The sequence below is a fragment of the Palaemon carinicauda genome, chromosome 36 (genome assembly GCF_036898095.1).
Source record: "Palaemon carinicauda isolate YSFRI2023 chromosome 36, ASM3689809v2, whole genome shotgun sequence".
NCBI classification, from domain to species: domain Eukaryota; kingdom Metazoa; phylum Arthropoda; class Malacostraca; order Decapoda; family Palaemonidae; genus Palaemon; species Palaemon carinicauda.
In genome coordinates, this window is record NC_090760.1 from 71,335,881 (window position 1) to 71,348,593 (window position 12,713).

The following is a 12,713-nucleotide window of genomic DNA, read 5'->3' on the forward strand; positions in this document are numbered from 1 at the left end:
TTACGGGTTGGTGACCGTAATATCACCCCTTAACTCCAATATATCCGTTTTTCAAACGGTGCCTGGCAACTTTTAGTATAGGACATTTTACCATTTTTACGTCAAATTTCTAACAGAGTTGTGTAGCTACGCATAAATACTTTGCATATCTAAATATTTAGCATATTTTTTCTACATTTTATTTTATTTCACATTATTAAAATTAGCATGTCACACCAGATTACCAGAAATAAACCAACACATCAATGTTACTTACTGAGCACATCAGACCTTGGAATAATAACCCATAAGGTTTATCTGATGTGAACTACGTTGTCAGTGGCTGGATGGGTGACCGTTCTCGTGAACATTAATGGTTCACTATGTGACCTTAGACTGTATAAACTTTCTTTATTTACATATGATAAGATAAGAGAAATATTTTTTCATAATTTTCATAGAGAGATTATAACTAATTGTAATTTTCTCTGAAGTTCCAATCAACTGATCTTCGTTCAGTGGTTAATATCTTTCTATCACTATTATTAAATCCAACTCAAAAGTGCCATTTTATATAGCATATCTTTTTGTAAACTAAATCAGGTCATCTTAAATAAACTTATGATTAAGAATTGATAAAAAGGAGTGAGATAGTGGAGTGCCAATTTTATAAGTCTGTTAAATTTTTAATTACAAAGTGCATTATTCTCATATTTCCTTTCCTCACTGGGCTGCTTTTTCCTGTTGTAGCCCTTGTGCTTGTAGCATCCTGCTTTTCCAATTAAGGTTTTAGTTTGGATAATAAATATAATAATAATAATAATAATAATAATAATAATAATCAAGTGCCATAAAAGGTTTTTGATTTAGACAGCTCTCATATCCATTAGACTGTTTAGTCTACAATGAAAACCTATTTTACATCAAAGCATTAGTTGTTCTCTAGTCTGGGTAGTGCCACAGCCTCTGTACCATAGCCTTCCACTGTCTTGGGTTAGAGTTCTCTTGCTTGAGGGTACACTCAGGCACATTATTCTATCTAACTTCACTTCCTCTTGTTTTATTAAAGAGTTTATAGTTTATATAGGAGATATTTATTTTAATGTTGTTGCTCTTCTTAAGATATTTTATTTTTCTGTTTCATTTCCTCACTGAGCTATTTTTCCTGTTGGAGCCCCTGAGCTTATAGCATCTTGCTTTTCCAACTAGGGTTGTAGATTAAAAAGTAAAAATAATATTAGACCAGTGAATCTATCAAGGAAAAGCAGTTGAATTTATTTTTTCATAACCAAATCATTGTAAGTCATTGAGCCAAGACGCGAAGTCTCAAGATAGAACTTTATCTGATAGATGGTTAACTTTCGAAAGTCATGTTAAAGTTACTTCAGGTGAAGATGGTCTGAAAGGAAGAGAAGAAGAATTACAGAAAATAGTATTGGAATTATGTGGTTCTTGTACTTAAAGATTCTGAAAGAAGTGATTATTAATTTAGATGATAGATTTTTTGCTATTATCTATTTTTTTCCAATTATTCATTTTTCACAAGTTATTCAAACAGTCACCCGAGGTGGTCAGTTATCTAATTTGATTTTGTTTTGGTCTTAGAAAACAAAGTTATTAGAAATTATCTTTTTTTATTAAAAAGTATTAAAACCAGTATTAATATTGAAATATTTCTCAATTAATACCATATATATAATACAGTGAACTTATTATTTGCATAAATAGTTCTATTCTCTATTCAAGCAACTATCTAATACTTTTGTCAATGAGACTAGTTCAGTAACCACAGGCTGCGTAACTATAGTTACTGATTTGACTAACTATATAAACATCTTTACAGACATCTAAAATCTAGTTGCGGTTTTATTTGCAGATATCGCTAACTAGAAAATTATCTTTCATGCCTACACTAATTTTCTAAAAGGTATATGGTATAATATATAATAAATATGAAGAAAAAATATATTTTCAAGAGATCTTCATATACCATGCATAAAACTAGCCACTTGTAGCGGACGTTGCTCAATTCTTTTGTGTTGTTGTTTTCGCCTGTGAATTTAGAGTCCATCTTCCTAACATTATATCATTTCAAATTAATTTTTTGAGAAATGAAAGAAAATGATAATCACTCAGTGGGAATATTATTGTTTTTATTCAAGAGCCAAGAAGCTTCGTGCAGGTGCATCGTCGTCAGAGTGTCAGAAATCAACTTTGAACAAGGGGTTTTGCCTACAGTCAGCCAGGGTTGCCAGATATGGGGATTTATCCCTAGATATGGGGATTTTGGGTTTCTGATATGGATATTCTATACATATTTCTATGAAGAAGAAACAAAGATGAGTAAACCTTTATATTGTTGCAATTAGTTTACTTGCACTTATATGAAGAATAGTGAGTAATTTCTCTATTTGTAAAGCCTGAAGGATCAGAAGAAAATATATTTGTGGAAATGTGGATTTTTGGGTGGTTTTGGGGATTTTTTATCATGACTTTAGGGGATTTTTAGACTAACCCATCTGGCAACACTGCAGTCAGCCCTTACGAGTTGTTTGAAGGTAAGTGGTACTGCTGGCCTATTGAGTAAGGGGTACTCAGTGGGAGTACTGTAGATAGATTGATTGATTGATTTTGTGTATCTGACATTGTGATTCAGCCTCATTGACGCCAATATCGTTTTATATCATAAAGAATAAGAGGAAATACAACTTAAAACCATAAAATCAAAAACATCCTTTTAAAATTTAAATAGCTTTCAGAAGACCTGCTTCTGGAATAAATCTAAAAATATCGCTAGCATCGTACAACACATCCTGTTGTGGCCTATTGGTAACGTCTCTGCCTGGTGATCACCAGACTGGGGTTCGAGTCCCGCTCAAAATCGTTAGCTCCTTTAGTGTCTGCAACCTCACCCCATGCTTGTGAGCTAAGGATGGAGCTTTTGGGGAAGCCTATAGGTCTACCTGTTTAGTCATCAGCAGGCATTGCCTGGCCCTCCCTGGTCCAAGACTCCACACTGGGCCTTCCAAAGCTAAGGAGTTTAGTTTGAGCGAAAGGAGAGAAGTGAAAGGATGGCCTATAGAAGAATGTCTCAAAAGTTCATTTTTATGATTTTTGCCTCTAAATTCCACACCAGTTATCTAAAATCATTGGCAACAAGGGCCGTGTTCTGTGTTCCAATACGCAGAATTATAATTTTGACTGCATTAATTTTGTGGGTTAAGATTTTCAAATTATAGTTCTGTTTGTTACGATTTCTTTTACATAATTTTTCGCTAGAATTTTGACTGTCATAATTTTGTCAGTTACGATTTCTTATATATAATTTTGTGTTATGATTTTTACTGTTATAATTTTGTCTGTTACGATTTCTCATATATAATTTTATGCTGTAATTTTGACTATCATAATTTTGTCCATTATTGGTTTTTAATATAATTTTCTCCGTTATAATTCTTAACATCATAATTTTGTCTGATAGAATTTATCTAGATTATAATTTATTTGAAGTATAATTTTACCTGTTATAATTTCATCCCACACCAAAGTCTTCCTCAAACCATTGTTCTCTAGTCTTGGGTAGTGCCATAACCTCTGTGCCAGGTCTTCCACTGTCTTAGATTAGAGTTCTCTTGCTTGAGGGTACACTATTCTATCTAATTTCTCTTCCTCTTGTTTTATAGTTTATATGGGAAATATTTTTAATGTTACTCTTAATGTTTCCTTTCCTCACTGGGCTATTTGCTCTGTTGGAGCCCTTGGGCTTATAGCATTCTTCTCTTCCAACTAGGGTTGTAGCTTAGCAAGTAATAATAATAATAATAATAATAATAATAGTAGAATTTTTTTTTTAAATTATCATGTAAGACAGAGATTCAGCTTCAAGGACGAATAAATTTCACTCTTAATTTGCCTATGGATCAACTTCTCTTCAGTGGCTAAACTTCACTATCACTTCCCTATGGTTGATTGATTCATCTGTTCAACATGTCGCCACAGCTGCTACGGTCATTACCACCCTATTTCCAGTATTGACATGCTCTCTCTCTCTCTCTCTCTCTCTCTCTCTCTCTCTCTCTCTCTCTCGTTATGGCCATCCATGTGATTGTCATCTTGTGTGTTTTTTTTTTTTATTTATCGGGAACCAAATTAACAACTGGAAGCTATAGTCCCGCCTCGCGAAACCCTGGAAAGCAGAATCCAGGAAGGAAATTCAGATCCTTGTAGTTGAGAGAGAGAGAGAGAGAGAGAGAGAGAGAGAGAGAGAGAGAGAGAGAGAGAGAGAGAGAGAGAGAGAGAGAGAAATAAAATTTTTTCTACGCATGCACAAACTACAGGTGTCTCTAGCGGATCAGGCTCTATTTTATTATTATTATTATCATTATTATTATTATCATTAATACTATCATCATTATCATTATTATTATTATCATTAATACTATCATCATTATCATTATTATTATTATTATTATTATTATTATTAATATTATTATTATTGTTACTATTAATATTATAATTATTATTATTATTATTATTATTATTATTATTATTATAGTACAAGCCTAAGAAATCCAACAGAGAAAGTAGTCCAATGAGGAAAGAAAATGGAGAAATAACGAATAAACTATAGACGATAAATAAAAAAAGAATATAAAATATATCGAGATCAGTAACATCATTAAACAATTAAATCATATTTCAACTATGAAATGAGCATTGGCAGCAATTTTGAACTTCTGAAGTTCAACCGATACAGATTAAGAGGACATCCCTATTTTCTGGTCATAGCTGGAATAAAACTTCTAGAATACTGTGTAGTATTGAGTCTCATGATGGGGAAGGCAAGACTATTAGAATTAACTGCATGCCTAGCTCTACTTAAAGGATGGTAGTCTTGGAAGATCTGAATGCAATGGATGGTCAGAATTATGAAGATCTTATGCAATATGCATTAAGAACTAAATGTACGACGGTGCCATAGATCAATATCAAGATCTGGAATCAGGAAATTAATAAATCACAAGTTTTGTAGATGAGAGTCAGAAGCTGAAGACAAGCTCGGAATAAGATAGAATGAATGAATTAAAACATTTCCTGAGGATAGATTGATCACCAAAAAGCTTTTAAGTCTGCCTCAACAAGCTAATCTTTTGTGCAATTGAAGAAAAAACAGATCGAATGTGTTTTTCTAAAGTAAATTTGCAATTAAGAATCACACTTAAAATTTCAAGAATTCTTTTAGCGTTAAAGAGACACTAACAATGAAAAAAAATCTGGATGTTGAGGAGCCACTAACCTCGACCTACTGACTATTACATTTGGAGTTTAATTATGCTTAAATTTCCTTTTCTTTCATCAGCACCATGCAATAACCAAGGCTAGTTCTAGCTCTACAGTACTTCCATACGCTTATACTAAATGCTATAGGCACTGATGGTGGTGTATTACAGCCAACTCTTAGGGTCTCGCAGACTAGACTCTATATACCCATATATATACTATAGCTGATCTCGTACTACGCATGCGCCAGAAACAGCTGACGTCAGAACTTCGATCTCCATTGGGTGCAGTCCAAAATCTTTAACAATTTCCGCACGGAGAAACGTGATAGATGGCCAGCTTCTCACAGCTGTTTCATGTAAACATAATTATAACTTTAAGATAGATTATAGGTAACTATGAAACTTTAATAGTGACCCACACGGCTGGTATGCGCACACATCCAGGTATATATCGCCTGCCAGAACAGAGGAGTAACGAGATAAAGCATACCACTGCATAATAAAAGACCATTTGAGTAGCGGCCAATCACGATGCTTATGGGCAGAGCATGTTAAATATTTTGGACTTCACTCATTCACAGCCTCTATTAAGACTACGCTAATATGGATGTCCCTTGAGGACTTACATACCCTTACTCTGGGTCGCTTCTAGAGCCAGCTGAGGGTTCGAATGCTGTGGCCAAACGCACATTTCTGGTGAGATAATGGAGGTAGAAATATCATAGCTTGAACTCAACAACTTATTATCTTTGAGAATAGTACAAGAATATTTATGTATTTGCATAGAAATGTACATATTTATTATATACATATTAAATAACCTTACAATTTTAACTTAGGGTTTTACAAGAGATTTTTTTTTTTTAATTTTCCATTCAAGATGTAAATCATATTGATCATATCTTTTTATATTACTTAAATAATATATGAAAAGCGAATAAGATGATTATAAATATTCAAAAAGTAAGAGCCATCTAGTCACATATCTGTCTCTAGCCTAAAGGACGGATTATCCATACCCATAAAGGTTATCCTTGTCAGGCATAAATTATCCGCCGAAGAGCTCGTCGTAGGAGGTGGTGCCTTCTGAGCCACAGCTGAAGGTTTCGTTTGATCTGGGGCCTTCGTTGTTGGATTCTTCTTCTTGGAAGAATCCAAGCTGACGTTGGTGGTGCTCGCTAGAACGCTAGGGAAGAGAGCAGACGATGCGCTGGAATAGTTGATTGTGGTGTTGGAGTACGACCTTGAGTAGCCATTACTCGTGATATCGGGGGAGCTGTTGGAGTAGGTGTCACTGATGAGCTGGTCCATGCGCTCCAAGACGCCCTTATTGATAGCTGGGGATGAGGGACAAGTGGTCGGAGGGGGAGGTGGTGGAGGGTGAGAAGGAGGAGGGGGAAGAGGGAAGTCATCCTTTGAAGGCTTCTTTGGCACAGGTATTGGCATTTTCTTTTTCAGTAGAGGATACAGACTGTCTTTGTCCGATTCCATGACGTTTGTTTTGAATGACGAAGTCATCGTATTCAGATTGTGGACGGTCATATAGTCTTCATTTGTCTTCGTGATGCTCTCCGACCAAAATTCCTGGTAAGTTTCGCAGTCATTGAGGCCATAGAGGCTTGTGTTATTTTTCTTCTTTTTCTTCTTCTTGGTCTTTTCCTTGGGAATCTTAGTCAGTATTGTTGCTTTATTTGGCGCCTTTTCCTTCTCCTGGTCAGTATGATTTGGCGATCCCAGGTGACTGTAAAGATCAGGAGCGGTCAAGTCAGTGTAGCTTTTATACATGTTCACACTGTAGGTCCTTTGATCAGAGAAACTCATACTCTGGTCAATCTCATACTTCGGGCAGAGACTCCTAGGGGACTCGCCCCTGTATCTGGGCCCAATGTCCGTCTGGATTGTTTTGTTCTTCCTCATGGCAATGCACTGATACAGAGCAAACAGTCCGCCTGCAAAGATGATGCAGATCAGAGATATCCCGACACTTCCTAGAGTTATATAGAGAACATACGGGTCCTTCTTCTCGTTGGTATCCTCCTTTGTTTCAAACATAAGGGTTCTCTTGGTTTCGTAGGAGTGAATGTAGAATGAAGCATTGTGGAGGTCTACCCTGAGATTTCTGTGTGACAGAAGAGTTCGGAGGTCCATTTCACAGTTTGGGTAATATATTGAATCAATCGACATGTTTACTGTCATTCTCCTTCCGGAACACGTCATGGAATCGACAATGATGTGCTCCCTGTTGTAAAGCAAGAGGGCCGAGAGGGATTTTACAAAATCGTAGAAAAGAATGTACGAGTGTCTGAGATCGACAAAATGGCAGTCTCCTCTCAATATCAAGTGGAACCAGGTCCACTTGTCGTGGAGCTGTAAAGGGGAAGACGTGAAGACGGTTATTACCTCTGGGAGTTCTGTTGTGGTCACCGAGTGACCAAAGCCTGTAATACTGTCGAAATACTCCTTAGATTCGTTGTGATGGCTATCCAATGATAATGATGCTACTGGATTAGTGAGACTTCTGGAAGCAATTTCAGTGGCTGGAGACACTGTAATTGGTAACGGTGCTGGCGGCTGGGCTGGTAGTGGTTCTGGTTGTGATGGTGTTGTGGTCAAAGCAGAAATCTCTTCGCCTGAAACAGCCAAGTTTAAGAAATCTGGATCAGCCTCTAACAGATTCCCAACATCTATGATGTCCTTTATCTCAGATGAGCTCATAGGCGATATCGTAGGCAAGTCATCATCGACTTGCTCATCCCCGAGTTCTGGAAAATCTTTTCTTGAATCTTCATCATTCGTCGATGTGTCGGGCAAAACAGGTAGAGGCCCAAAGAGCATACTCTGGGATGGACCAAGAAAATGGTAATCGATCACTTCATCGTCCGTATTCTCTTCTGAATCAAGGTCCAGGGGAAGATCACCCCTGACCGGAGAAGAAAAGGTTGCCCCAGTGCTGGATTCTGAACGAGGCGGAAAGGACCTGCCTTCCGCCCTAGGAGTCAGAGAGGTTAGGATAGAACCCAAAGTGTGTTCAATCCTATAAGAGGAAGGCTGCGATGGGTCCAAACCATTGGAATTTGCACTGGAGAAGACCATCTCTGACTTCGTGGACGATGTTGCTGAATTAGCGGTCTTGTGCGAGTGATCACCGAAGACTGGTTCAGAGGAATTTGACGCTGATGATATATCCTGGAAAGATTTCATGAGTTAATTTAATAGAATATGACCATTAAAAAGAAAACAAGAAACACCTTCTTTAAAGAAGCGTTAAATAACTATAACATTTTTCAAAACTCAATATTCAAGTCCATAAGAGAATATAGAATAATGTCAATTATATATATAAAAAACTTAAAATATCTGAAAATGCTGCATTGAATGAAATACAACATAATGAACAAAACATAACCACCAACAAAACATGGAAAAGATTAAAAAAACAGAGAGAATTCTGTCAAACTTACAGAATCATTTGGTATATGGACTGGCGGTCTGTTTGCTGCAAATGCACCCGGATACGTCACCGGATCTTCGAGGTCAGCCATCAGCTGTGATTTTGCAGGTCCTGATAAAGAAAGATATCATTTTGCCTTAAGTTTGTTAATAATCATTCTGCTGTCAGTCAGGAATGGAAGAAAAATGGAGAAAAATTGAAGAGATTAACAATGCATCTTCATTGTCTTACTTTTTAGACTTTTCTAAACAGGTCGATTTAATATATATACTGTATGTATATATATATATATATATATATATATATATATATATATATATATACATATATATATATATATATATATATATATACACATATATATACATACATACATATGTATAGATAGATATTTAAGTATATATACTGTATGTGTATATATATACATATATATACACACATATATATATATATATATATATATATATATATATATATATATATATATATATATATATATACATAGATATATATAGATATATTTACTGCATGCATATATATATTTATATATATATACATATATATATGTATATAAACATATATATATATATTTATATATATATATATATGTGTGTGTGTGTGTGTGTGTGAAGAGTAGTTGAGTATTGTATAGTCACCCGTAAAAGAAGATGGCTGAAGATAAAACAAGATACAAGTCACTGCTCCATTCACACCTCCACCTCATATCACAGATCAACAAAGCAAAGAGTAAAGTTCGATCCCCGGGAGGGGAAGCCAATTGGCCCCATTGCTTAAGCAGTGAACTAGGTCTCTCTCTCTCTCTCTCTCTCTCTCTCTCTCTCTCTCTCTCTCTAACTGGATCTATATTTCCCACGTTTTCAGATCTCTATATCGTTTCTAGTTTGGTTTTTCCCATATGTTAATAAAGCCACTCACATCGGTTCCAGCATATCTCTCACACATAATTATACGTGTAACTGAATACAAATCTACATGTGATTATGCAAGTACGCTTATACATATAGGTATATATACACGTATATACAAATTTCATTTGTGTATGCATTAGTAAATATATATATATATATATATATATATATATATATATGCAGATATATATATATATATATATATATATATATATATATATATATATATATCTGCATATATATATATATATATATATATATATATATATATATATCTGTATATATATATATACATATATATATATATATATATATATATATATATATCTATATATATATATAAGTATATATGTATATATATATTTATATATATATATATTTATATATATATATATGTATATATATATATATGTATATATATATATATATATATATATATATATATATATATATATATATATATATATATTTATATATACATAGTGGGGAGAGGGCGTCGTCATACCATGGAGACGTGGGATGTGTGTGCATATCTATACATATTTAGCCGTCATTTTTTTTTAATTACTTACATTCTTAAATAGAATAAAGTTTCATGCATGTAAACATTATTCATAGATATGATAAAAAATATTTTCTATTAAATAACAATTAATTCAGATAATTTACTTAAAATAAAAATTTGCTTTATTACATTAAAGTAATCTGTAACTGAAGGAGACTAGATTACATTGAATTAAAATTACTTTTTTTCATATGTAATTGATATATATAATTACCTTGGATTACTGTTACCCAGTACAGCAAGACGATTGACTTCATCATGTCTTCTATATTAATTTATCTGAAAGAAAAGAATAAAGAAATTAACATTAATATTATAAAACACCATCTAACAAGAATCATGTCATTAGTCATGGTGGAGGTTTCATCACCAACATCATCATCATCATCTCCTCCTACGCCTATTAATGCAAAGGTCTTTGGTTAGATTTCGTCAGGCGTCTTGTGACGAGCCGAGAGAAAGTTGTGACTCAAAGGCAGGAGGAAAACAACTGAGTAAACTTTATTACAGAACATTCGTTTATATATACATAAACTTCAGGCAAAAAGGGCATGAAAAACATAACAGGCAATTTCACGTTCAACCGACACCGCACCGGTTGACAGTTAACGGTGAGAAAAAACAGACATGTTATTTCAGGTCCTTATTTGTGCGAGGGGAGAGCGAAGATACAAGCATGATATATACACAAAATGAAATGTCGTTACTATGTACGATCGTGTGACACACGTTTGGTACAGTCTCTATCTTGAGCTTTTAATCTAATACTTCTCCGTTCATCATCTCCTATTTCACGTTTCATTGCTCTCAGCCATGTAGGTCTAGGCTTTCCAACTCTTTTAGTGCCTTCTGGAGCCCAGCTGAACGTTTGGTGAACTAATCTCTCTTGGGAAGTGCGAAGAGCATGCCCAAACCATCTCCATCTACCCCTCATCATGATCTCATCCACATGGCACTCGAGTAATCTCTCATATAGTTTCATTTCTAATCCTGTCCTACCATTCAACTCCCAATATCCTTCTGAGGACTTTATTCTCAAATCTACTAAATCTATTGGGGATTATTTCATTGTCATACCATGACTCATGTCCATAGAGTAACACTGATCTCACTAAACTGATATATAGTCTGATTTTTAAATGTAATTTCAGGCGATTTGATTTCCAAATTTTACTTAACCTAGCCATTGTCTGATCAGCTTTTTTCAATATTTCACTAAACTTTAATTCTAAAGACCCTGTATCGGAGATCATAGTTCCTAAATACTTAAATGATTCTACCTCATTAATCCTTTCTCCTTCCAATGATATTTCATCTTCCATTGCATACTCCGTTCTCATCATCTCTGTCTTTCTTCTATTTATCTTTATTCTTATGCTTATTATTAATATTTACCTCCACCAACGAAGTTATCCGAATGTCTGTTAATTTGTGAACAACTTCCTGGCCACAATTTTTACTCATAGATTAGTGAAACATTCAGGGATTCATTTTTATGCTAAGACGTGAAAGGGATTCAATTTTGAAAGCCCTAGGTCAAAGGTCAAGGTCAAGGTCGAGCAAAAGGTCGACTGAATTAACCCTAACATTAACCCCAAGTTCGCACATGGTTGTCACAGACTTCAAATACGCCTACGGTCTTAATTGATTCTGGAAATGGGAAGCTGGTTTCGAGAAATAAGCTGCCGTGACGGAGGTCTGCACTCTCAAAATGTTTTTTTTAGTTTTTTTCTAATTCTAAGTCTATATATATATATATATATATATATATATATATATATATATATATATATATATATAATATATATAAATATATATATATATATATATATATATATATATAATTTTTTACCTTACAACTGGATAAATGGAAACTACACAGCCAATTATTGATCTTTTAGATAAAAAATTTTATTTATCGAATAAATCTACGTAATTACAATAACTTAATCCTCGCTATTGGTTTAATGGAATAGTTCTCTGCTTTGTTAAGCTACAGGATATGAATCTACTTAAAAACGAACAAAACTGAGACAACATATTGAATACGTAACAAGCTATCATGTTTCGAGTCAACCAGAGTCTAATCTTTATTAACGTACTTTTTATGATATATATAAAATCAGAGCTTGTATTAGGCCAATAACGATATATATATATATATATATATATATATATATATATATATATATATATATATATATATATGTATATATATATATACATATATATATATATATATATATATATTTATATTCATATATACAGTATATATATAATATATATATATATATGAATATATATGTATATATATATATATATATATATATATATATATATATGTATATATATACATATATATATATATATATATATATATATATATATATATATATATATATATATATTTATATTCATATATACAGTATATATATATAATATATATATATATATATATGAATATATATGTATATATATATATATATATATATATATATATATATATA

At 33.4% G+C, this 12,713-nt stretch overlaps 1 protein-coding gene across 2 annotated transcripts in view; it reads right to left on the reverse strand.

Moving 5' to 3' along the window:
- Positions 1–816: 816 nt before the first annotated feature.
- The window catches only part of LOC137628896 (uncharacterized), a 20,932-nt gene continuing 9,035 nt past the window's right edge, over positions 817–12,713 (reverse strand). For both annotated transcript variants that reach the window (XM_068360157.1, XM_068360156.1), the window contains exons 3-7: positions 10,421–10,485; positions 8,723–8,823; positions 6,281–8,447; positions 5,892–5,954; positions 817–1,378 (exon numbers count right to left, since the gene is read on the reverse strand). In XM_068360157.1, the coding sequence (XP_068216258.1) occupies positions 1,359–1,378; positions 5,892–5,954; positions 6,281–8,447; positions 8,723–8,823; positions 10,421–10,466 (2,397 nt within the window). In that variant the 5' untranslated portion in view covers positions 10,467–10,485 and the 3' untranslated portion in view covers positions 817–1,358. The remainder of the gene's footprint in view (positions 1,379–5,891; positions 5,955–6,280; positions 8,448–8,722; positions 8,824–10,420; positions 10,486–12,713) is intronic.